Below are 27,742 nucleotides of genomic sequence, written 5' to 3' on the forward strand. Positions count from 1 at the left end.
TTCAAAATGGCTTTTACTGAACAGCTCTTTCATATAGGAAGCTAATGCCCCTAAAGATCTATCAAGGTAATGCTCTTTCAGAAAACACAGGAACCAACACATTATTCAGAGGCACTTTAGTTTCCTTCTGATCCTCTGATCCTGACAGCTAGAAGGGATTTAAGGATGTGTTCATTTCCTCTCCGCTCCTGGGAGGGTCTATGCTTGGCACATAGTAAGCCCTTAACAAATACCATCATTATTATTATTATTATTATTATTATTACTGACAGAGGGGCTGGTGGGGAAAAGGAGGAGGAGGAAGAGGCACAGCTCACTCCAGCACCTCTTTCCTCATACCACATGGAGTTAATCTGGGCGAGGCTATCAGGAGAGTTCCCAGAGTATTAAATGGTAATCAATCAATCTATCACTTTTTTTATGGCATTTGTTAAGGGCTCATTATGTGCCAGACACTGTTCTAAGCACTGGGATAGATACAAGGTAAGCACAGGGATAGATCCTCACATGGGGCTCAGAGTCTTAATCCCCATTTTCCATATGAGATAATTGAGGCCCAGAGAAGTGAAGCGACTTGCCCAAGGTCACACAGCAGACAAGTGGCAGAGCCAGAATTAGAATTCTGACTCCCAAGCCCTGGCTCTATCCACTAGGCACGCTGCTTCTTATTTATCAAGCGCTTACTATGTGCAGAGCACTGTACTAAGCGTCTGGGAGAGTAGAATACAACAGAATTAGGAGCCCCGTTCCCTGGCCATAATGAGCTTACGGTCTAGAGGCTGAAGAAAAGCTTACATCAGACTCACATAACTTCTATGTAGAACTCAATCAATCAATGGTATTTATTATTTTCTATGTGCAGAGCACTGTACTAAGCACTTGGGAGAGTACAATGTAAGAACACTGGCAGACACATTCAGTGCCCACACTGTCCCTATTCATTCAAACATGGCATCATTTATTCATTCATTCAATCATATCTTACACAGTGCTTACTGTGTGCAGAGCATTGGACTATGCACTTGTACTAAGTCCCTACTCTCAGGATCTTCTAGACCCAGACAAACTGGTGAACCCTGGGGCTACCAGCACCCGGCTACAGTCTACTAACTGAGCCTGCTCCTGGCAAGGTGGGCAATCAACCAGTACTAACCTCGCAGAGAGCCGCATAAACAGAGAAATTGTTTTTCACGCTACAAGGGCTCTAGCTGAAAGCAGGATTGCTCTATTTTCAGATAGGTTCTTCTCCAACCACCCAAAGCGAAGCCATCGTAGCGGAGACAAGCTTTGTCTCTGTATATATTTACATCTCCCGAGGCTTCTGGGCAAACATTTCAGATTTTGACCTCGGGCAAGTCGCTTAACTTGTCTGTGCCTCAGTTCCCCTTCCTACTTAGAATGGGAGCCCCATGCGGGACAGGGACTGTGTCCAACCTAATTCACTTGTACCTACCACAGCGCTTAGACACATAGTTTGACACACAGTAAGCGCTTAACAAATACCATTAAAGAGACCAATTCATCACATTCAGTGTGAGCTGCACCTGAGGGTGTCCCATCCATTTTTTTTTCTCCGATTTGAATGTAGGAGGAGGCCCAGTAGACAACTCGATGACTCAGCGACGCACTGTGTGTGGGTGTGGGTGTGGGGGAGGGCGGGGGAGGGGGACACATCGGGATGGTGTCTCTCAGGAATTGTTCCTGGGATTGCTTTTATTTGCTATCTTTATTTAGACCCTGGAAATTGAAACCATTCTCATCCAATTTAAGGATGAAACCAAATTGGGTAGGGTAGCTGGGTTGCTAGCCCTTTCAAAGCCAGGAATAAAATTCAAAGTGACAGGCGAATTGAAAAATCAGTATTGCAAAAACCGGATGGCATTCAAGAGGGACAAATGCAAGGAAATGCATTTAGGGGTGTAAAACACAATCGCCACTAATGCAGGAGAGGGAAAGACTGCATGCAGAGCACTGGATAACAGCAGGGAGATATCTGAGGGTCCCAGTTAATAATAATAATGATGGTATTACTATGTGCCAGGCACTGTTCTAAAAGCTGGGGTGGATACAAACAAATCAGGTTGGACACAGTCCCTGTCCCACTTGGGCTTCACAGTCTCAATCCCCATTTTACAGATGAGTTAACAGGCACAGAGAAGTGAAGTGACTTGCCCAAAGCCACATAACAGACAAGTGGTGGAGCTGGGATTAGAACCCATGACCTTCTGTCTCCCAGGCCCATGCTCTATCCTCTATGCCATGCTGCTTGACCAGAATCAGATTGTAAATCAGCAAATTAACAAAAAAGCCTCGCATCACCTCATTGATTTAGCTCCGTACTGTGCCGTGCCAGAGTTGGGAAGTGATGCTTCCAGTATGTTCTGCCCTAGTCAGAGACCCTGGAACTGTTTTCCGTTTTAGTCTGACGACTTTAAGTAGGAGACATTTTGGCTGGAGCTTAGAAAGAACTTCTTGTCCATGAGGGCAATGAAACATTAGAAGAGACTACAAAGGGAGAATGGGAAGTTACTGTCTCTGGAGCCCTTTTCAGGAAAGAATAGACAACTAGCTTTCTCAGATGACTAGTCATTCACTTGGACTGGAGATGATCTCATCGGACAATCTCTCCAAATCAGCTTCCACCATTCCGATTAGAGAATCCAAGAAAATCTATTCAATCGGATTCTCCCCTTGCAGCTCCAAAAGGCACAACAAGACAACTCAGAAGGAGAAAAGACACAGTCTCTTGTGTTATCTGCTTGAATCAGGATAACAGCCAATTCAGTATCAGTATTAATAGCATTCACCGAGTGTCCCTGGGCACAGCACTGAACTAAGCATAGGGAAGAAGTCGAAGATGCAATCCCTGCCCTCAAAGAGCTCTGAGCAAAGTCTGACTGTACAGGCAGGGGCAGATAATCAATCAGTCGTATTTATGGAGCTTTTATTGTGTGCAGAGTATGGTACTAAGCTCTTGGGCGAGGACAATATAGCAGAGTCGGTAGACCCATTCACTAGCGGCAACGAGCTGACAGTCTGGAGGGGAAGAGAGGCGTAAATATAAATTTAAAAATTATGGGTATGTACACAAGTGCTGTGAGGCTGAGGGAGAGGTGAATAAAGAGCGCAAATTCAAGGGTAAGGGTGATTTAGAAGGGAGTGGGAGAAGAGGAAATGAGGGCTTAGCGGAGGAAGGCCTATTGGAGATGTGTCTTCAATACAGCTTTGAAGTGGGAGAGAGAGATCATCTGTGGAATATAAAGAGGGAGGGTGTTCCAGGCCTGAGGCAGGAGGTGGGCCAGGGGTTGGCGGCAAGATAGGTGAGATCGAGGTACAGTGGGTAGGTTGGCATTTGAGGAGTGAACTGCCCGGGCTGGGTTGCAGTAGGACATCAGGGAGGTAAGGTAGGAGGGGGACAAGGTGATTGAGTACTTTAAAGCCTATGGTATTGTTTCTGTTGATGTGGAGGAGTATGGACAACCAGCGGAGGTTCTTGAGGAGTGGGGAAACACGGACTGAACGTTTTTGTAAAAAAAATGATATGGGCAGCAGAGTGAAGCACGGATTGAAGTGGGGAGAGGCAGGAGACAGGGAGATCAGCAAGGAGGCTGATACGGTAATCAAGGTGGGAGAAGATAAGTGCTTGAATCAGCATGGTAGTACTTGGGCTGGAGAGGAAAGGGTGGGTCTTAGCACCGTTTAGGTAATCTGAACAATTCTCCCAAACATGCTTTTCACACAAACAAAGATTTGCACCAGTAACAGAGCTCAATGCTTTGGCCAAATTCTGATACCGAGGCAGCACACGTATCACTGGACAAAGAAGTAGAAACTTGAGTGAAAAAGGATAACGTGCAAATGAGAAGCAGCGTGCTGAAGTGGATAGATCCCGGGCCTGGGAGTCAGAAGGACCTGGCCCTGGCTCCGCCACGTGTTTTCTGTGTGACCTTGGACAAGTCACTTCACCTTCTGGGCCTCAGTTACCTCATCTATAAAAGGAGATTAAGACTGTGACATGGACATGTGGGACATGGACTGTGTCAACTTGAATTTGCTTGTATCTACCCCAGCACTTACTACAGTGTCTGGCACATAGTAAGCGCTTAACAAATACCCTGAAAAAAAATCAGGTAACCCTTTCACAATGTGTGCACCTAAGTTTAGTTTCTTGTGCTGATGCATCTATCTTCTACAGGGCAAGTCTCCTGTTACTAGCCTGCCCCTTGGTATCCTGAACTTCATGAAGGTTTTGCTCAAGAAAAGCAGCCCCTCCAGACTGCTGCCTTTCAGGACAGTCTGTGTGCCGCTGGGGTCTCCCAACAGTTCACTGCTCTATCGGGTTGTCTGACACTACGGTTCACTCAATCTCTACACTGTGTACATTGATCTCCCCGCTTACGTGTGTCCTCTTTCACTTCACCACACGGCAGTAGCTGGGTCGATTGCAAGCAACCGTTTCCCTCCCCACTGATAAATGCACATCGATAAACAAATGACAAATACAAAGACTACGAAGCAACTAATGAAAGGGCACGACGGGGATATGGCAGGGAGAAGATCAGTCGTGAAATGTCTCCTGAAGGAGCTGACTTTTTGGGGGGGGGCTTTGAAAGAAGGGACATGATTTGAAAGGCTGAGGGGGAAACTGTGGAGGCAAGAGGCAGAATGGAAAAAAACTGCCAGGCACTGCAAGCTGTAACGACAACAGCACTTTACAGACAAAGATGATCTCCCCATGTGTACTGTGCAGAAGGGAACAAGTCATACAAGTAGATTTTCAAGGACTCCTACATATGGATAAAATGTTATCACCAAGTGTCACCTTTGAAACAAAGGAAAGATTATATGTGTGTACATATTAGGCTACCTATTTTTTTATGCATCCCATTTAGTCACATAATTACACCCACTTTTTTGCATAATTTTTGTGACCCCGAAAGGGGAAAGGGCTATTACACTGGGAATTAAGTCTTACAATATGGGAAGCAAGAAGGGAAATAAAAAAAAGAAAGGACGGGAGAAGAAAGGGAAAGGTAAAAGGGCACTTCTATTTTTTTTATGGTACTTGTTAACTGCTTACTATGTGCGAGGCATTGTACTAAGTGCTGGGTTAGATTCAAGATAATCAGTTTGGGCCCAGTCCCTGTACTACATAGGGTTCACAGCCTAAGTAGGAGGGAGGAGGATGTGATCCCCATTTTACCGATGAGGTAACTGAGGCACAGAGGAGTCAAGTGACTTACCCAAGGTCACAAAGCAGATAAGTGGTAGAGCCAAGATTAAAACCCAGGTCCTCTGACTCCTGGCCCATGCTGCTTCTCAAATGCATTCTCCCAAGTGCTGCACACACTATGCATTCAATCAATTCTCCCAACCCCTTCACCTCTTCTTACCTGGGAGTTCATCCTTCCCTCCTTTCGCCCATTCTGACCTATCTCTTTCTTCCTACCCAGGATGCTTGCAAGTTTCAAAGAAGAAACCCCAAGGCCTGAGCCTGTGTCTGTGCATTCTGACCCTTCTTCTCTTCCCACCCCTGTGGGTACCTCTTCCACTGATTATCAAAATAATCTCTATTTCCTCCTCAAAAATCAGGCGGCAAGGCAGGACGAGAGAATTATGCAGTGGAGGCAATTATAGGCGTGAAATGGTCTATAAATACAAAAATATAAATGAACTTGTTTCTGTCATCTTCTGGGTCACTGTCATCAAGATCTCCGATTGGCTTGGAATTAAGGCATTGGTTCTGGCTCGGTTCTGATGCTTTAGGATGAGACTGATGTGAAATCTGCATTAATACTTGCATTTCTTAATTTTCATGACACTTTTGAGACTAGCTGCAGTGAGAAATGCAGGTAACAAATATATATATATCAACTTCATTTTGGGAAAGATCACAACAGCCTTGTAAAAAATAACCCCATCCCACACAGCCACCTGTCAACTCTTTAGCTGAAGGCAGAGCCAGGCAAAAGAAATATCCCAGTAGTGTGCATCATTTAATTATAAAAGCTCTCCGTGTTCAGCAATCACAAGACAGAATGCTGTTCAGGTGGTTCTGCTCCTCCCTCCATTTTGAAGGTAGCAGCGAAGGCAGAGGACAGGCCCAGGAGCTAGAGGTTGGACAGACTGAATTATGGGAGCTGAAGGAAGGGTCAAGGATAGCGCCAAGGTGGTGGGTTTCAGCGACAGGGAGGATGTTGGTGTTAGGGGAAAGTATGATGGAGGATAGGACCTGAGAGCCCCATGGGGACCAGGGATTGGATCCAACCTGGTTATCGTGGATTTACTCCAGCACTTAGTAGAGTGCTTGGTACAGAGCAAAAGCTTAACAAATAATACAGTAAGCGCTTCACGAGGAGCAGCGTGGCTTAGTGGATAGAGCATGTGACTGAGAATCAGAAGGACCTGGGTTCTAATCTCGGCTCCGCCACTTGTCCGCCGTGTGAGCTTGGGCAAATCGCTTCACCTCTCAGTGGGCCTCGGTTATCTCACCTGTCAAATGGGGATTAAGACTGTGAGTCCCACGTGGGACTGAGACTGTGTCCAACCTGATTATCTTGTATCTACCCCAGCACTAAGAACAGAGCCTGGCACATAGTAAGCACTTAACAATTACCATAAAAAATACCATTAAAAAAAGAGATGGAGTTCAGCTTTGTTGGACATATTGAGCTTGGGATTCCAGCAGATTCCTCCTGAAGGCAGGAGAAAATGTGAGACTGCAGAGAAGGAGGTAGGTCAGGGCTACAGAGGCAGATTTTGGAGTCATCTCCATTGAGGTAGTTATTGAAGCTGTGCAAATGGACAAGCTCCACCAGGGAATGAGTGTAAATTGAAAAGCAAAAATAAGGGGACCTAGAAAAGAACCTTGAAGGACACCCAAAGTTAGGGAGTGGGAGGCAGAGGAAGAGCCAGCAAAAGAGACTGAGAAGAATCGTCCAGTGAGGTAAGGTTAGATAGTGTGCCAGGGGAAGTCTGGAATAGTTGGCTGGGGGAAATGGGCACGGGAGTCCACGTGAGAGGAGAAGTATCATTGCTGGGCAGAAGAGAGCGCAGAGTTACACGAAGTTTAAAATAGCCAAAGTTAGCCTGGTGCCTAGATTTCTATCAACAGCACCCTGTGGCATAAGGGCAGGAGTGAAGGTGACCCAGGGCTCCGCTTGGGAAAATATAATACAATAGAGTTGGTAGCTCATTGTGGGTAGGGAATGTGTCTGTTATATTGTAGTCTCCCAAGCGCTTAGTACAGTGCTCTGCACACAGTAAGCAGTCAATAAATACGATTGAACAGAGTAAGTACTTGACAAATACTACAGTTATCATTATTATTGTTACTATTATTATTATTGGCAAGGACCCTAGATTTTGATTCCGTTATCTGTTTCCCCCGGCCCTAATAATAATAATAATAATGATGATGATGGTACTTGTTAAGCACTTACTTTGTGCCAAGCACTGTTCTAAGCTTTGGGATATATACAAGGTAATCAGTTTCTCCCAAGTGGGGCTCACAGTCTTAATCCCCATTTTACAGATAAGGGAACTGAGGTACAGAGTGCTCTGCAGAGAGTCAGTCCTCGGTAACTGCCATCGATGATAATGAGGATGATAACACCATCTCCCTCTGTACCTCTGGAAGTCAATCTGTTTTTCACCGGTGGACCTTGAAAGGGAAGTCTGGTTTAGCTACCGCTCATCCCACATACCCTCCTCCGTCCCCTTCATCTCAAATCTGCACCTTCGGTGTTGGACCAAAATCCTAACAGCACTCCGGGGCGTAAGAAGGGATGGGGCTAGTACTGGCCTGCATTTGGCAGATGTACAGAAGAGCCCGGTTTTTCCACATTCGCATTTTCAAATCAGGCAATTAATCACGTGTCCGTTAAAGAGAACTCTCATGCCATCTTACCTGTAGTGCCTAGAAAAAGCAGGGTCATAATCCAGTACACCCAAAAGAGAATAAGAGCAAAGAATGTCCAAAATGGCTGGAAAACGAGCAACGGCAGGTGAATGAAGACTTTGCCAGCCACATGGAACAAGGCAATGGTGAGAGCAACTCGCTTGCGCATAAATAACATGATCAAGAACAAGATAACCTGGAGAGAAAGAAAGGATTTCCAGTTACCATCTTGGTGAAAATACAAGGCAAAGGGGGCGGGGCTGTTTTAACCCACCACGACCACATCAGGATGAGTCGTCACTATCATCATCGCAAGCGTGGCGATCGTTACTGAGCTCCATTAAGAATATGTAACACTTTGACGGGAGAAGATACCGAATGGCGAGGGGACACGGTCCCTTATCTTTGGGGAGCAGTGATTCAATTAATCACCACCAGATCCTAAGGGACTGAGAAAATCCACTTCTAAACAACACTGGAAAACAAATTGGTAGATTAATTACGGGAGAGACAGTCTGAACATATCTCTGAGCCAGTTTTATACTATTTCTCCATCGATATTGAACAGAATCAGAAAATCTGGAATGAAACTCATGCAGGCATGTTTGAAGAAATTTTCAGCACGGTAGTATCTTATCAAGGCAGGTATCGCCATAAATCAGATCATTTTATGAATCAGTCACATCTGTGCATTCATCTGATGAATGATGTGTGTGTGTTTTGGGGGCGGGGGGAAGGGAGAAAGGGGGGGGGGGGTCAGTCCCCTAAAGGCATGACTGTCAGAACTGTTTGCCTGAAGCAGAGATACCAGAAGACTACATATCATGCTTACATATTTTATTGTTGGCATTTTTGGTTGAATTGTAATTTGTTTCCATTGTTGTTTGGACTCTATTCTCATTCTTTCTGTTTAATGTAACCATCCTACTCCATTTAGATTGTGACTCCCTTGTGGGCCAGGGATCCTCTTAATTATTATTATTATCACTATTATCATCATCGTCATTATTATTAGTATCATTTCACTTGTTAAGCACTTACTAGGAGTCAAGCACTGTACTAAGCATGAGGGTAGCTACAAGATAATCCAATTGGACACAGTCCCTGTCCCACACAGGGCTCACCATCTATGTAGGATTTAATCCCCATTTTACAGATGAGGGAACTAGGCATAGAGAAGAGAAGTGACTTGCCCAAGGTCACCGAACAGACAACTGGCGGAACCGGGATTAGACCTTCTGACTCCTAGACCTGTGCTCTTTCCACTACGCCACAATGCTTCCCCAGTTCCCTTCAACGCTATTCTTATAATTATTCCAGTATTTAATAATAATAATGATAATAATGATGATAAAAACTATAATGGCATTTATCAGGTGCCTTCTATATGCCAAGCACAGGGGTAGAAGCCAGGAGAATGAGATTAGAAACTGTTCCTGGCCCACACAGAACTCGCAACCTAAGCGGAAAGGAGGGAGAGCCGGTATTTATCCCCATTTTATCAATGAGGAAACAGGTCCAGAGGTTTGCCTACAGTCCCACAAGAGGCAGAGCTGGGGCAAGAACCCTGGTCTTCTGACTTCACGCTTCATAAATGGTAGTTTGTAAAATCTTGAACTCAATCAGTCGATGGTATTTATTGAGCACTTACTGTGTGCCGGGTACTGTACTAAGCGCTTGGGAGAGTACAACACAATATAACAGACACATTCCCTGCCCACAAGGAGTTTAAAGTCTAAACATTTTGAGTATTCATATGCTAGAACGAGTCAAGGCAGAAAGTCAAAAAGGGGTGGGGGGGGAGGGTCTTTTCTGATTAATCCGTGACCTTGTCTGTGAAGGGGACCCACAAAACTCCATGACGATAAACAAAAGCAAACAAACTCACTGTGAACACTGTAGCAGAAATGGCATAGATAAGAAGGGCCCGGAGATTGTCTTCAGCTATTTGAAGCTGTTCTGGTATAAGTATTTCTTTGGGATTTTTTCGTTGTTTGGCATACAGCCACCAGAGCACACCTGTGCCACCTGTGGGGGAGGAAAAAAAATCCAACCTATGTCACATGCGATGACCACACAGGCAAATAGATAAGGCAAACTTCTGAGATAGTTTGGTTCCAAATGGTCCTGACCTGACTTCAGCATATGCTGCCAAATAGTACTCTGGCATTAGAAGGAGAGGTGATGGGGGAAGCGAAGCAGCGAGGACTAGTGGATAGAGCACGGGCCTGGGAGTCAAAAGGATCTGGGTTCAAATCCTGACTCCGCCACTTGTCCACTGCATGACCCTGGGCAAGTCACTTAACTTCTCTGTGCCTCAGTTCCCTCATCTGTAAAATGGGGATTAAGATTGTGAGCTCCCCATAGGACAGGGACTGTGTCCAACTCGTCTTGCCTGTATCCACTCCAGTGCTTAGTACAGTGCCTGACAGTAAGCACTTAACAAATAACATTATCATTATTATGTGTGTTATTTCGGTCCCTTCTCAGCAGTCTGCCATCTTCCCTGTTCGGGATTTCGGTCTCCCGTATCACGCAGACCCATGTAAATCAATCAATCAATCGTATTGATTGGTCGCTTACTATGTGCAGAGCACTGTATTAAACACTTGGGAAGAGCACAATACGACAGAATTAGCAGACACGTTTCCTGTCCACAACGAGCTTACAGTCTAGAGTGGAGACTCTCTAATTTATCCTAGTCTAGCCTCATCAAAATCTAACCCAGTTGACATCTATGGAGTTAAAGGATAGTCAGCAAAAATAAACTACAGTTCAAGGAAGAGACCTAGCATTATCATCATCGCCTTCAGTGGTATTTACTGAGCACAAACTGTATGCAGAACCTGGTACTACGCATTTGGAAGAGGACAGTACACCTGACTTGGTAGACAAGTTCTCCGCCCACAAGCTAACTACTTCCAGGAAAGAACTAGAGATCCGATAATACGTGGGCAAAGCAAAAATGAAGGTGTGAGGGTGCAGTCCTAGAATGAGGGAGTTATTATGAGTTAGGTGAGGGGGGAAAGAAAATCCATCTTTTTTTAATGGTATTTGTTGAGCGCCTATTAGGTGCCAGGCAATGTTCTACGTGCTGGGATAGATACAAGTTAATCAGGTCAGACAGGGTCCCTGTCCCATATTAGATTTACAGTCTAAGTAAGAGGGAGAACAGGTATTGGATCCCCATTTTACAGTTGAAGAAATAGAGGCAGAGAGAAGTTAAGTGACTTGCTCAAGGTCACACAGCAGGCAAGTGGAGAGCCGGGATTAGAACCCACGTCCTCTGACTCCTAGGTCTGGGCTCTTTCCATTAGGACATGCTGTTTCCCATCTGTAAAAGATATGAGGAAGTGAAAGGAAAAAGAAGAAAGATCCATGATAAGACAATAGGGTAGGAAGAGGCAAAATTAACTATGAGTGACAGAATCACAAATTTCCCTACCGGTCACCCCTTCTTCCAGGAGCCCATGTTGCCAGGACCATGTCATCAGATGGATATTGGAACCTCAACAATTCAGGTAGGGTGATTCAGGCATTGAGAAATGCAAGGCTCATATGGAAGGGCCAATTCAAATGGCAAGGGAGAGAAGCAGCGTGGCCTAGTGGATAGAACATGGGCCTGGGAGTCAAAAGGATCTGGGTTCTAATTCTGGCTCCACCACTTGTTTCCTGTGTGACCGTGGGCAAGTCATTTCACTTCTCTGGGCCTCAGTTACCTCATCTGGAAAATGGGGATTACCACTGTGAGCCCCACGTGGGATATGGACTGTGTCCAACCTGATAAAGTTGTACCTAGCCCAGTGCTTAGTACACTGCCTAACACATAGTAAGTGCTTAACAAATACCATAAAAAAACACTGGAGGAAATGGAGAGAAAGTCAGAAGGGAGGAAAACAAGGAAGGGCAGCAAATTAAACCAAGAAACGTCCTCACGACTGATTTTTCCCTACAGGAGAATCTACTCTTGGATTCAAATTCTTCATTTTTTTGGTCAAATTCCTTCAGGGGTCCTCTTATTTCAGATGCTAATGAAACGCCCATTTTATGCAATTTATCCATCCAGAGTTCAGAGCAAAAACAATGCAACTACCAATGCTGGTTGAACTGTACTCTCCGAAGTGCTTAATACAGCTCTGCACACAGTAAGTCCTCAATAAACACAGTGGATTGACTAATTTGAAGTACAGTTGGAATCATGCACCTCAAACAGGTTTGCTTCACATAGCAATGTTAATTTGCTTTAAATACATGCCTGGTAATACGCAGGCCTCCTAGGGGGATATTCACTATAATTGGGCAATACGTTTGTCGGGTAGGGGATAAATTATATCCAAAAAAGCAGCATAAAGAATCAAATCCATTCACTAACAAACAAGTAAATTGGTAACTTACCAAGTGAACCCAGTATGACCAGAATTGTTAAAATCCATACAAGTACTCTTGAAATGTACCTGATTATGACCATCAAGATCATGGAGAGAACTGCAGGGAAAACAGAGACCAAGTCAAGCGATTACTGAAACGAAATGCACCATAAAGAGAAATACTTGGGCTAGTACATTTTAAGCGCTTAGTCTAGTGCTCTGTACATGGCAAGTGCTCAATAAATACCATCGATGAATAATGGCAATTTCTTTTTGAGGAAATACCCATTCTTCGAGATTACAAATTTATACCTTTGTTCGGATAAGGTAGGAAAACCCTGGTGGCTTCCACAGATTCAATCCGCTACCTCTGCTATTTGAAAATCACTACCATCCCAAATGACGACAACAAAAATGTACATATTTATGGGCTTTAAGAGACAGGCGTACACGCACATGCTGATGATGTATACGGTGACAGAAGTAACGGCACGTTGAATATTGTGAGTCTCCCATAAGGAAAGAAACACTGCACATCTCACAAGTGGTGGAGCAGAAGTCACATGCAAACACATATGCCAACAAACAAGGGGGGATAATATGGCTTGTCACTTAGAGGATGTCATGCTGCTGACCAGAAAAAGTGTTCCATTTTGGGCCAGACCTGTATCAGTTAAAGTATGTTTTTTATTTGCGCCAATTAGGATTTCATCGCTCATTGTGCCCCATCCTAGGGATGTCTCCCCTCTAGACTGTAAGCTTGTTGTGGGCAGGTAATATGTCTGTTATCTTGTACTCTCCCAAGTGCTTAGTACAGTGCCTGCACACAGTAAGCGCTCAATAAATATGAGTGCCTGAATTCTTCCGTAACTTTTAATCACTATTTTAACTTTTCAGAATGTACAATGTCCACTGGGGATCCTGACAGTAAATGTAAATTCATTTTCTGAATCACCTGGCGCACCTTTTTTCTCAGTGTTTTCATTTGCCGAGTGGGGTTGGAGATGTTTTTGGAAAAACTACCCCCAAAAGCAGTCGGGGCCATTGAATTAACACCTTTGCCTGCTAACCATTAGGTTGTAATGTGCCAAACTCTCTCCCAAAGTTGCAAGGCGAGAGGAAAGAGAGAACAGTAGCCTGCCCATCTTAATTTATCGCTTGATGTGCTTAACAAATACCACAATTATTATTATTGAACGCTTGCTATTTGAAGAGCACTGTACTGAGCGCTTGGGAGAGGACAAGTCAACAGAATGAGTCGCAGAAATAGAACTGACAACATCTTTTAACACTATGATCCGAGTAAGGGGCTGTGGAATTTGGCATCGTATACAACCACACACATTTTCACTTTAATGCACAGAGTTACTGAAATGCGACTGAAAATGAAGCTTGTACAATGGATGCAGTGCTACTACTGAACAGCAGCTTCTAAAACTCCCCCGCCCCAAATATCCGTGGCTTCACATCATCAGAGATTGGACAAACACCCTTCCCTCTCCACAAAAGAAGAGTGGAAAACTGTATTTCAGAATACAAGTGTATTTATTCTGAAATAATTATTTTAGCTTTGTGAAGACAAGCGTTCTGCAAATTTCCTGAAGAACTGTTTACCGGTTTGTAGTCACAGTGTAAGGATAAAAACAATTACCTAGTGATAACAAGCAAAGTCCCATTATAATTTCTTTGCTGGCCATTACTCCACTAATCAGCCTGTGTAAGGCACTATTGTCATTGACAAAGGTGATCAGGGCCTCTGCAAACTTGGCATAGCAGGAAATGTTCACAGGAGCACAGCGATGGAAGAATGGAATAGGTGCACTGGTGACACAAGAAAAAAAATCAGAAAAAAAAATTACTCCTACTTAATATAAATGCCACATCAAACACAAATGAAAGGTGAATGGATGCAATACACTCCACCCTCATCAAACTAGTACTGGGAACGAGGAGCTGGGACCTTAATAGAGAGGTGCTGCTACAATGAGGATGACTACAAAACCTTAAAAAGAGGGTGGAGTGCACGTTCCAACAGACGATATTACCCTCCCCATCTGAAAATAAAAACCGTAACAACAACAACAACAACAACAACAACACAACGACAACAAAAAACACACACAAAGAACCAGACTGAAAGCAAAACCAGAAGCTTACTTCTGCCTAGATATCTGACAACCAAGTGAGAGATGATAAACCAACTTGGAACTCTCTCCTTCCCTGTCTTGAGACTGAATTTCTGACTATTAATTCAGCTAAGATAATACGACTGCATAAAAACATTCACCCTCACGACTGAAGCACTCGACCTCTCTGCAGAATGTTTTCTCCAGTACATCATGCAAATATTTGAAATCTGCTCTGACAGTTTGCTACGGTCAGATCAATTTCTTCAGTGGTCTCAGATTCACATGAAGGTAGAGAGCATAAAAGCCTGCCCATGTATGTATGTGCAAATGCATGCTCAGGCATGCGTGAATTAAGTACCAGTCAGGCTATTAAAATGTTCAGACAACACCAGACCCTTCTCGGCAAACACATTAAACAAGTCAAATGCAATTTTCTAAACAGTTTTTCAAAATACCCATCTCATTTTCACCACCTAAGTCTGTGAATGAGGCTAATGTCTCTTGCTTTCACAGAGAAAACTGATGCTCTTTTTGGATCACATTAACAGTTAAAATTACTGGACTGGGTGTCAAGCATCAAGGGTTCTACATTTCCAGTAATGCAACTAACTCCTTGTGCAACTTGGAATAAATCATTTCAATTTCACGCCTTTACTTTCCATTGTTGAAAAGTAGGGAGAATATTTATGTGTACTTAAAAAGTGCTTGTAGAGCTGATGTCCAATGAGTTTCCGAGTTATATTATTACATTGCCTTAGTTAATAAAAAGTAATGGAAAAATCACCCAATTTAATAGACTGAAGGATGAATTTTTCCCTCTAAATGGTCTATCACCCTGCTTGGTTGCCTGCTTTTTTTTTTTTTTTTGGAGCTGTGACATTTTACCTGGGCTCTAAAAGTAGTGTTTTGTACATCAGTCTTCAGGCTATTAGTAGGTCACAAGTTTTTTGGATTTTTTTAAATCAATCAACTGTATTTAGTGAGCACTTACGTGTGCAGGGCACTGTACTAAGCACCTGAGAGAATACAACACAACAGTATAACACACACACATGCTTCTCTTTTTAGGTTTTTCATAAGAGAGGGCACATTTTTTTCCTGTTTTTTTTTCTGAAGTGAAATATCACTGTCTTGGTTATTGGGAAGCAGCGTGGCTGAGTGGAAAAGAGCACGGGCTTTGGAGTCAGGGCTCATGAGTTCGAATCCCAGCTCTGCCACTTGTCAGCTGTGTGACTGTGGGCAAGTCACTTAACTTCTCTGTGCCTCAGTTCCCTCATCTGTAAAATGGGGATTAAGACTGTGAGACCCACGTGGGACAACCTGATTCCCCTGTGTCTACCCCAGCACTTAGAACAGTGCTCTGCACATACTAAGTGCTTAACAAATACCAACATTATTATTGTTATTATTATTGGGTGGGGGGAGCAGTTTTCCCTCCGCAACACCCAACAGAAAAATGAATCTAAAACTTTATTGTGTTGGGCACTTACTGTGTGCAGAGCACTGTACGAAGCGCTTGGGAGAGTGCAATATAGCAACATATACATTCCCTGGCCACAATGAGCTTATAGTCTAGAAGGGGAGATAGACATTACTATAAATAAATAAATGACAGCTATGTAAGTAAGTGCTGTGGGCCTGGGAGGGGGTAAGAACAAAGGAAGCAAGTCAGGGTGACGAAGTGGGGGGGGGGGGGGGCTTAATCTGTGAAGGCCTCTTGAAGATATGCTTTCAATAAGGCTTTGAAGTGTGGGGGGGTGAGTAATTGTCAGTTAGGAAGAGGGAGGGCATTCCAGGCCAGAGGCAGGACGTGGGCGAGAGTTTGGCGGCGTGATAGAGTTATATCGAGCTCTAGCCTGGCAGCAGAGCATCATATTGGTTTTCTTCCTTCTCTCACGGCTCAGGGAGACTAATTATTTCAAAGCCCCTACCAGACTCCAAGCTGCAATTCACTGGAAAGCCCTATTAAGATGCCGGCCGGCTACCTCCATTATCTACTTAACTCTCTTGTTTGTCTAAGATTTAGCCCTCTAATCTGATTCGGTTAGAGTCTTGGCTACAAGTCTACTTTAAGGTTAAGTTTTCAGGTTTCATTTTCCTTCCAAAGATGTTGGAAACCTAGCCAGCAGAACACGTCACTTCATTATTCAGTACCTCCCAAGCACCTATACAGTAAACTGCACCAAACTGGCGCTAATAAACACGGCTACTATAGCATCTCCCATGGTAAATTCCATCTCCGCCTCTTGTCTGCTGGGTGACCTTGGGCCAGTCTCTTCACTTCTCTGTGCCTCGGTTACCTCATCTAGAAAATGGGGATTAAGACTGGGAGCCCCACTTGGGACAGGGACTGTGGCCAACATGACGATCTTGTATCTACCTCAGCGTTTAGTCCAGTGCGTGGCACATAGTAAGCGTTTAACGGAAACCATAAAGAAGAAAGAAGAAGTGTCATCAAAATTGTCTAACTGGTAGCTGGTCCCCGTTAGGTTACCACTGATTCACCGGGCACAGAGAGTGGAAAGAGCATGGACTTGGGAGACAGAGGACCTTGGTTCTAACCCCAGTTCCCCGACTTGCAAGGGCAAGTCACTTCTCGGTGCCTCGGTTTCTTCACCAGTTAAATGATTTAACCCCAAATAGATGCTCTCCCTCTTAGAAATGAACCCCATGTGGGACGGGGGCTGTGTCCAACCTGATTATCTTCTATTGGTCCCAGCACTTAGTATGTTTGGAACATGGAGAGCAAAATAAAAGATGAAAGTTGGTGGCAACAAAGATGAAGTTAACCCCCCCGAAAATGACGTGATGGGAGAAATGTAGAAAAATGCAATATCTGGATGCAAAGTTGCAAAAGAACTTGGACAAAATGGATGGAAGTTCTGAGATAATCTAGGAGATATTTTCTGCTCCCTTGAAAACTGAGGCCGGGCTTGCAATTTCAAGATTTTAGCTAGTGGTGAAGAAAGCCTAACTACTGCTTCATCTGTTTCAGTGTCTTGCAATGATGTACTGGATTCTCAAAGTGAAATGAGATTAATTTGTCAACCAAAGGCATCTATCGGGTATTTACCATGTGGAGGACACTGACTAAGTGTTTGGAAGACTACGGTACAACAGCACTTTACAATTTCTTTGTATTTATAAAAAAGAACATACAGTTAAGCCAACCTAGGCCTTTTATAGCGGCCTATTTAATCTCTCCCCTCTCAGGGTCGCACCTGGAGAATGTCCAGTACTCTACCAGTCTCGGCTATGGGAGGGAGAGTCAATCAGAGGCATATCCATTCCATTCCTACTTTGGGCAGTGGCTAGCAAGTGGATGGCAATCTCACCCGTGCTGGGCAGCAACGGCACGGGACAGAGTCGAGGGTGGGGACTTGAGTTTACTGCATGGGAGGCGGCAATGGTAAACCACTTCCGGATTTTGACCAAGAAAACTCTATGGATACGCTACCAGAACGATTGCAGATGGAGAGAGGGGTGTTCTGGGAGAGATGTGTCCATGGTGTCTCTATGGGTCGGAAACGACTCGACGGCATAAGACGATATTTAACCTCAGTGGACAATAATTCCTCCGAATGAGATGAAATTAACTCATCGATATCTGCCTTGTCCATTTAGGAGATGGGGAACCTAACTTAGAGAGGTGTGCTCCATGTGGAACAGGGACTGTGTCTATTGTTATTATTATTGGAATGCCGAGGGAAATAGCAATCAGAACTAACGTTTTCTGGGAAAGCCAAAACTTATAGTTGCTTTAGAGGGGAACAGAAGATGAACTAGAGGTGACTGAGAAGGGCAATAGAGGAAGCCAACTGGAATTCAAGAGTGGGCTAGATTTTTGAAGACTTTAAAGGTATTTTTAGGAACCAATTTTATTGAATTGTTTTCAAAATTTTCAAAGAAAAAGTCTTAGGAGAAGGAATAAGGTCTTTGGCAAAAGCAGGGGTATTCGGCAGCACAAAGGATATGTGAGCGAGGGCTGTTATAAAAGGAATTCTATATATTGCTCTCTTGATGGACCTAGTCTTTACATGGAAATTTTTCAAATATATGTTTATTTTTCCTCTCTGATGCAGTGGTGAAAGGAGTTGCTGGAGTTCTGTGTTCTCAACTTGGCAGTGACCCTTATTTGCTGGTGTCTAAAGCATTTTAAAATTTCTGGCAATTGACATACATTCATTCCACGTCTGGTACTTTCCATGGAATTTTCCTACATCTTATACACCAGGGTATCCACTCCATTGTGTAGGATACACCGGCATATTGAATAATTATGAAATAATTCATTTTTTCACTATTAGCATATTTTTTTTACCCCATAGGCAATTTTCCTTTAATCTTTGGAATTTTTCCAGGGTCTCAGCACAATTAGAGTGGCAAATTTCAATGGGACAGGAACAGTAAAATCTAATCCTTTGAGATTTTTCAATTTACAGAGAACCTAGGACCAGACAGCCTGTTTGAAGAGAGAGAGTTGCTTTCTCAGAATCCTAAACCTCTAATTTTTCAAAATGTTCTGGCGAGCAGTAGTTGTCCTGCATTTCCTCTTTATTTCCTTCTTACACCACAAACTCTTTAAAGAACATAAAAGACTGCACGTAATAATTGTATGATCATCCACAGAAAAAGTTGTTAAATTGTGACTGGAGTCACGCTTCCATAAAATTGATAGGCAATTTGAAATTATAAGATTTCTGATTAGCCCAAACTGATTACCTGTTTGGCAATGGTCATAATGATATTCTGCTATTCGTGTCAGGTCAATAGTAACCATAGCAAGCAAGCGAGGTGTGTGTTTTATATTTGGATGAAATATCATCAAGATTAAACCTTAAGTACCCTCCTGCCTAAAAATAGATATTGTCTACAGGAAATATTGCCCTTTCCATTAGATATGACTTTCTCATGATGAGTAGTTTCCTAATTAGAATCTCAGTAATCAAACAAGACCTTCCTTGTCTTTACATTTACTAAACTGTACATTCTGAGATAATTAAAAATGAGATGATGCAGCTGATCTTCTATGCCTCCTTACATAAATGGTACTCTTGAAAATCCAGTGTGAGATCAGTTTTAATTTGCGTGGGACTGACATTAAAAGTGTTTCTGGTTCGATGAATGAGCATAGTGCAAGCCTATTAATAGAAAATTTTGATACCAAACCTGTCATGTTGGGAAGTAGCAAAAAAGCACAGGCTTGGGAGTCAGAGGACCTAGGTTCTAATCCCAGTTCCGCCATGTACCTGCTGTGTGACCTTGGACAAGTCACTAAACTACTCTGTGCCTCAGTCCCCTCATCGGCAAAATGGGGATTCAATACAGGTTCTCTCTCTTACTTAGACTGTGAGCCCTGCCTGGGACCCGATGATCTTGTCTCTACCCCATTGTTTAGTTCAGTGCTTGGCACATAGTAAGCACTTAACAAATATCACAATTATTATTATTATTCACTTCATTTAATACATTCGAAGTACGGCGACAAGTGGAGAGGGTCTCTGTGAAAGCAGATGACAATTTGGAGGCATGAGGGATATGAGGGAGGTGGTAGGAGGTTATGGCTGAAGAGTCAGAGCTAGAAATTGTACAGTGTAGAGAAGCAGCATGGCCCAGGGGATAGAGCCCGGGCCTGGGAGTCAGAAGAACCCTGCTAATCCCAGCTCTCCCACTAGTGTGCTGTATGACCATGGGCGAGTCACTTCGCTTCTCTGTGCCTCAGTTCCTTCATCTGTAAAATGGGAATTGAGACTGTGAGCCCTATGTGGGACAGGGACTGTGTCCAACCTGCTTAGCTTGTATCTGCGCCAGTGCTTAGTACATTTCCTGGCACATAGTAAACACTTAAATACCATTAAAAAAATATAAAAACCCATCCTGATGTACAACTTGTATTGTTTAATGCTTTACCCGAGACAGCCCCAAAGTTCCCACAGAATGCTACAGGCATGTAGATCTTTCCCCACTCTTCCCCCATGGGGCTGAAATTAAGCAATCACCACTGAATAAATCTTGGAGAAAGCGCTTGCTCACAGCTCGCGTCAAACTTTCAAGGCTTAGAAGAGACCTCTGAGCAGATAATCAAAGAAGTTATTAAATTGGGCAGGCGGCTTAATTTAGAAATGGATGATACAGGTGTTGATGAGTTAACTACATCTAATTCAGAGAAATTGCTATCCATTGAGGACCTCATTGAACTTTGAGAAGCCAATGCCTGATTGCAAGTTACCCAAAGAGATGAAGGAGTAGTTAGGCTTTTTCCGCCACTAGCTAGAATCTTGAAATTACAAAGTCTTACACCAGTTTCCAAGAAAAGATTAATTTACAAGTAGGAGTGAAGAGAGAAGCTTCAAAGGCATTCTGAAGACGTTAACCTGCTAAAGCAGCGTGCCCTAGTGGAAAAAGCACGGGCTTGAGAGTCAGAGGATCTCTGACTCTTGCCTGCCGGGTGACTTTGGGCAAGTCATTCAACTTTTCTGTGCCTCTGTTTGCTCATCTGTAAAATGGGCATTATTCCTCCCCATTAGATCTTGAGCCCTGTGTGGAACAGGGACTGTGTTCGACTTGATTCTCTTGTATCTACTCCAATGCTTAGTACAATGCTTAATAAGCGTTCAAGCAATGCCACAAAGTATTATTATTATTACTAATAATAATAATAAGGTGGTGGCTGTTGATCCTATGTTGGACAAATTCTTCACTAAAATAGAAAAACCACCACCAAAGTTGGCAGAACAACTTCTCCTTCTGTAGCCTCCTGTAAAAACACCTCCCTTAATCCTGTGATGTTGTACTTTGACTAACTTCATTAAAAATGAAACGAGATTTTAGTGATGTTTATCATTTCAGTATAGAGCATGTAAAGAAATTTCACATTACTTTCCCAGCAATTCTGAAACCAGTCCTAATTCTTAATATGCAAGCCTAAGTAAAAATGTAACCCACACTAAAACCATCCCCAGAGCAACCACAGTTTCACGAAACATAACTCGATGTGTAATGGAGTATGCTTCTAATGAGGTCCAGGGTGTATCCAGTTGGGCGTGTGGCTGATGTGGGATGAAGCAGGATGTCAGCAGAGGGTGTGGAAGTGGGAAATTGGGGTTGGGGATGTGAGCAGAATCATCAAGATGGATCCCTGTTTGTGACGGGTAGAAGAAGGGGAAGAAAAAAAGGGTTGAATCCACCCCCAAAAAATGCAGAGATGGGACTGGGAGAGAAGGAGCTGATGGCAATTAATAGCTATAGCGTGTGGCAGAGGCAGATGATATTGGATTTCAAATTAAGAGAAAGTAATTGTGGTGGTGTGTGTGTATGTGCATGTGTGTGTGTTTTGGAGGGGTGTGTGGAGGGATGAAGAGTGGACTGACCCTTCCTCCTTTTCCAGTAAATCACGGGTGTTTGAGAGGGGGTGACACCTCCTCAGGAGAGAGAGAAAATAGTTGCAATGCCATCGGTAGAGAGCTAAGTCTCAGTGATGGTGAGAAGATGGAGGGAACATGATGGGAACAAGTCCAGCATGACAAGGAGTCTAATAATAATAATAATGATAGATGCTATTTGTTAAGCACTTACTATTTGGGATTTGTCCACAGTGGAGTGGGGGCTCCAGGGCCACAGTGAATGAGCGAGTAATATGGTGGGAGAGACTGTAAACCCATTGTGGGCAGGGAATGTGTCTGTTTATTGTTGTACTGTACTCTCCCAAGCGCTTAGTAGAGTGCTCTGCACAGAGTAAGCGCTCAATAAATATGAGTGAATGAGTGTGCACACTAGATTGGGATGTCCTTTGGATGTAGGAAGTTTAGGCAAGTGGAGAAAGACTGTAAGCTTCTTGAGGGCAGGAGTCATGGCTACCAACTCGGTGGTATTGTACTCTCCCAAGTGCTGAGTACAGCTCATTGTGGGCAAGGAACCTGTCTACCAACTCTGTTGTAGTGTCCTCTCCCAAGTGCTAAGCACAGTGCTCTGCACACAGTAATAATACCAACCCAGCCTAGTCCAGATTGGCCCAGCTCATCAAGCCATTTGTAAAGTGGGGATTAAGACCATGTGCCCCATGTGGGACAAGGACTGTGTCCAACCTGATAAACTTGTACCTATCCCAGCACTTAGAAAAGTGTTTGACACATAGTAAGCGATCAACAAATACCGCAAAAAAAGTTAAAATGCTTCATCTCTTTTATGTTATTCCAAATCTTAACAAGCACTTATGAATTTTCAGTCTAGTTACCAAACATGTCATATTGAGAAGCAGAGTGGCCTAGTGGATAGAGCCTGGGTCTGGGAACCAGAGGACCTGGGTTCTAATCCTGACTCCACCACTTGCCTGCTGTGTGACCTTAGGGCAAGTCACTTCGGTTCTCTGGGTTCTCAGAATTAGAACCCAGATCCTCTGACTCCCAGGTCCATGCACCTTCCACTAGTTCACGCTGCTTCTCCGTGTCTTCTCTGTACAAGTAAACTTTATTATTATTCCTTTAATTTGTTCCTTCGCATCCTGTTTTGTATGTCTGAGCACCTCTGGAAAAAGGTAAGCGACGAGTATGGTTCCTCTACTCTAAACTTGTTCTTTCTCTTTCTGAGTCTTTCATCTTCCCGGCTAAATTGTTTTATTTCTCCCTGACTTGACTCCAAGGTTTACAACTGCCTATTCTACCCTCCTGAACCATTCTTAAATCTTTTTTCCATCTCGCCCTTTCAACCTGACACATTTCCAGTTTCTTCAAAGGCCCGATTGATGCTATCGAGCAAAACTCTCCACTTTGGGCTGCATCTAATCCTCTCTTCTTCAGCAACATTCTACCAGCCCCTTTTGTCTTTCTCCCAGACTATCATCCTGGAGCCAGAACTGCCCCTTTGACTTTATCCTTTCTGACAACTAAGCTGTCTCTTTCCTCTATCTTCAAACAAGATTTACCTCAGAAGAAAAGAGAGGGGCTTGAAAACTGCCCTATAGTCAAGTTACCAAGGGAGACATTGGAAACTATCAGTGGCCATCTTTTTTCTGGGATGATTTATGGCAATCCTGTGCAGAGACAGGGGATGGACTTGATTTGCTTTTCCTCCCAGAAAACACATGGGGAGGGGGCAGGGAGGCAGTTGTTCCTGGGTAGTTCTGAAGGACTCTTAGGGACAGCTCCTTGATTTCCCCCTAGAATTTTTTTCTTTTAGTTGACGGTCAAAATTGTTTATCACCTATCTCACCTCACTCCACGGCTAAACCAAGAAAATATCAAGGCGTGAAGCGACCATTACCTGTTTTTCTGATCAAGTGTTGACATAGGGCTTGAAGTTGCCTAATGTGAAAGTCTGAGAGCCGCTGAACCAGATGATCTCTCAAGGTCAGCCGCTGCTCCCTAATTCTAAATAGGGTGAAACTTCATATAACGCTGTAGTGGTGGTTTTGGAAAACTGTTCTATGAAACTGGGTCCTATGAGACACCGAGTTAGTAAGAAATGTGGAGTTAGGATTTGGCGGGCTCAGATTTTTCATTAAAAAAAAAAATACTAGTAGCAACACCTGTTCTTCATCCAGGTTAGAAAGCAGGAGGTGTGTCTGAATACCTGAGACTATGTCCCATGAGATGATCTTGTATCTACCCCAGTGTTTAGTGCAGTGCTAGGCCCAGAGTAAACACTTTAACGAATATCATTATTACTATTACCTCTTTGGATACCTAAGAGGCGACAGCAATTTACAATTTGTGAGGAAACGTATCTTGCAGACAGGTTGGACATTTCAGAGTTCTGGAGCCACATTCCTCCTCAGAAGTCACTCCCTGTCAGTCGATCCCCTAGATCAACAGATGGTAGTTTGGCCATCTCCAGTACTCCGGCTCTGGTCCACTACGACCGGGCCTCTCAAAGGCAAGTAGGAGGCAGCTGGGGCAGTCTCTAGACTCCAGGGAGATTGCCGGTGCCAGAGCCCTGTGCAGAATGTGCTGAGCTTCCACGTCTCCTGTTCGTTCGATCTTCGGGCGGATCCTTCCAAGAGTCTGGACAAGTTTGGGCAGGCCTCGAAGCATTCTGGGTTCAGATTTGGGGTGATGCCTTCACGGTTCCAGCAGTCCACATTTGGACAACGCCTTTGGGGGAAGGAGGCCATAAGCTGCCTCTAGACCGTAACCTTGTCCTCTAGACTGTAAGCTTGTCTCTAGACTAGAAGCGCGTCCTTTAGACTGGAAGCTTATCCTCTAGACTGTAAGTTGGTTATGGACAGGGAACATGTCTGCTAATTCTGTTTTACTGTACTCTCACAAGCCCTTGGTACAGAGCTCTGCACACAGTGAATGCTCAATAAATACCACTGATTGATTTATTTACTGATTGAGGGCCTCTGTCCCCTTTATGTCTTGACTGGGCCCAGGCAGAAGTCTAATGCAGGACTACCAGATTTCCAGGAAGGGGCTGCCATTTTGATGGACACCTCAGCAAACCAAGAGGCATCCACAATCTCAAAGAATAATAATAATAGTGGTATTTGTTAACTGTACTAATAATAATGATGGCATTTGTTAAGCGTTTACTATGTGCCAAGCACTGTTCTAAGAGCTGGACTAAGTGCTGGGGTAGAGAGAAAATAATTGGGTCGGACACAGCCCGTCCTACATGGGGCTCACAGTCTTAATCCCCATTTTACAGATGAGGGAACTGAGGCACAGAGAAGTTAAGTGACTGGCTCGAGGTCACAGAGCAGACAAATGGCAGAGCCAGGATTAGAACTGAGGTCCTCTGATACCCAAGTCTGGGCTCTATCCACTAGAGTATACACATACCATCTGCACAGTGCATCCTAATGCTATAGAGTCCTACCATCCTGAATTGCAACCAAAAGAGTCAATACCAAATTCTTCTTATCATTTGCAGGCTAACGTGCGATTGTTAGCACCATCAAGCTGTATGCGGAATCTGTGAAATTTGTTCAGCCTGCCTTTAAATATGCTCCAATCAATCTATCTATCATATTTATAGTGAGTTTACTATGTACAGAGCACTGTACTAAACGCTTGGGAGAATACAACAGAAATAGTGGACATGTTCCCTGCCCGTAATGAGAGGGGAAGACAGACTTTGATATAAATAAATAATTTATAACATAGAGCCAGTGGCAACTGCAAGGAGAACCTATTCCCTACCAGATTTTTTATATTTTAACACAGAAAAAAAATAATCAGCCATCAGAAACTAGTTCATTAAGAAAAGACCTGTTTTTAGCTCATGGTAGGTAGGGAACTTGTCTGCCAACTCTGTTGTACTATACTCTCCCAACTACGGTGTTCTACACATAGTAAGCGCTCAGTAAATACCACTGATTTAATATCTTGAGTTTTTCAGTTGCATTTTTAATCTGAGAAGCAGTGTGGCCTAGTGGAAAGAGCCCGGGTTTGGGTGTCAGAGGACCTGGGTTCTAACCCCGGCTCTGCCACTCGTATGTTGTGTGACCTTGGGTAAGCCACTTCGCTTCTCTGTGCCTCAGTGACCTCATCTGTAAAATGGGGTTTAGAACTGTGAGCCCCATGTGGGACATGCACTGTGTCCAACCTGATTAGCTTGTATCTACCCCAGTGCTTAGTACAGTATTTGACACATAGTAAGAGCTTAACTATCACTAAAAAATAAACATATATATATATATATATATATATGAGTTATAGTACTCATCCCCCTCCAGTACTGAACCTAAATATAACAGTATGGAACCTAAAGAATAGAAACTAGAAGTTGAAGCTATCTCGATATAAGCAGAGGTTAGATTTTTTTCTGGGCAAGAATCTTGGATTAAAATTTTTTATACAGCATGCTATCTTTACATAGGAAACTTCCATTTCATAGAATGAGCAAAGCATTCTGGATAATACAAATGTTGCGTATGAATTTACCAGGTTTTTTTTTGAACAAAAAAATTACCCTTTTCAAAAATCCACATACATATAAAAATAATTTACACAATTTACACAATTTACCTCTCTGGAACTGGGAGTTTAGGACATAGTTTTGAGGCTGACGGATCTGACGTGTAGGCAGAAGGACTTATGTGGTAGCTACATAAAGCTGACCCTGTTGAAAGAAACAAGAGCGTTAGCCAGTGGAACGGAGTCCATATGTTTCCACCGATTTATCTTCAAGTAATAACTCAACTATGGTTGTTTTGTGTGGGTCAAGTCTACTGATGTTCAAATACACTCAATCCGCCGGTTATACTTAGAAATGGCTAGACTTCGGTGCTTAAAAACTAAACTTTAATCCCAAATTTAAATCACTCCTAAGTTAGCAAAGTTTCAATAGCGCTTGAGGTAAAACAGGTTTCAAGACACCGGGCACGGTGCACGCACACGTAACAAGCTGACGGTCTAGCTCGGTGTGCCAGCTAGGTATAATCATACAAGTTTGTTTTCCTGAATCGACATGTTACAGCAGGAAAAGGGCCAACAAAACCCCGGTTAAGTATTCACAGGCCATACTTCTCAGTGCTCTCGATGAGCATTTCACCACCAATTTCAGCATGGGCTGCACAGAGTAGGTACTCAAAAGTTGTTTACTAAAGGACACACCTGTCAGTTTCTTGGCTCCACCAAAGGTGTGCATGGTGACAAAGCTCTAAGATGATCTGATCAATGTATATGGTCATTGCGGTATCTGATAAGTGCTTACTATGTGTCCGGCTCTGTACTAAGTGCTGGGATAAAAACAAGATCATCGGGTCCTGTATGGGGTTCACAGTGTAAGTAGGAGGGAGAACAGGGATTGAATCCCCATTGTGCGGATGAGGGAACGAGGCCCAGAGAAGTGAAGGGACTTGCCCAAGGTCACCCAGCAGACAAGTGGTGGAGCCAGGATTAGAACCCGGGTGCTCTGACTCCCAGGCCCGTGGCCGTTCCACTGGGCCATGCTGCTTCTCAACATAAACCACAGAGAAAACATACCATACTTACTCACCTATCGGGACAGTTTGGGCATCACTTTTGCAACATGAAACGCAGGGGTGGGGCTATTACCCAAGGCCATAGAAGAATTAAGTCAAGCAATAAGGGGAGCAGGAGAGTAAAGAGGAGAAGGGAAAAAAAAAAAGGAGGTAAGGCAGGGCGAAGGGATAGAAAGGTTAGCAGGCCCTCGAGATTGTGTAGCAGTTCTATGGCACTCTTCCAAGTGCTACAAACACCAGGCACTTGATCAAATCTCCCAACACACACAAGAACACACACTCATACACACACTTTCTCCTCTTCCTACCCAGACTTCAGGAAGAAACTGGAACTCCCTTCCCCAGCAGGGAGACCCCCACTCTGTAGCTTCATCTGACCCATCTCCTCTTCCTACCCTGGTGCAAACCACTACCGCTGCTT

General features: G+C 43.7%; 1 protein-coding gene across 3 annotated transcripts in view; it reads right to left on the reverse strand.

Moving 5' to 3' along the window:
• Nucleotides 1-27,742, reverse strand: part of SLC44A1 (solute carrier family 44 member 1) — a 123,435-nt gene that overhangs the window by 23,224 nt on the left and 72,469 nt on the right. For all 3 annotated transcript variants that reach the window (XM_029055277.2, XM_029055278.2, XM_029055276.2), the window contains 5 exons: nt 26,363-26,456; nt 13,919-14,088; nt 12,296-12,385; nt 9,789-9,928; nt 7,910-8,096 (listed from right to left, as the gene is read on the reverse strand). In XM_029055277.2, coding sequence (XP_028911110.1) covers nt 7,910-8,096; nt 9,789-9,928; nt 12,296-12,385; nt 13,919-14,088; nt 26,363-26,456 — 681 coding nt within the window. The remainder of the gene's footprint in view (nt 1-7,909; nt 8,097-9,788; nt 9,929-12,295; nt 12,386-13,918; nt 14,089-26,362; nt 26,457-27,742) is intronic.

This window comes from Ornithorhynchus anatinus, chromosome X5 (assembly GCF_004115215.2).
Source record: "Ornithorhynchus anatinus isolate Pmale09 chromosome X5, mOrnAna1.pri.v4, whole genome shotgun sequence".
Lineage (NCBI taxonomy): Eukaryota > Metazoa > Chordata > Mammalia > Monotremata > Ornithorhynchidae > Ornithorhynchus > Ornithorhynchus anatinus.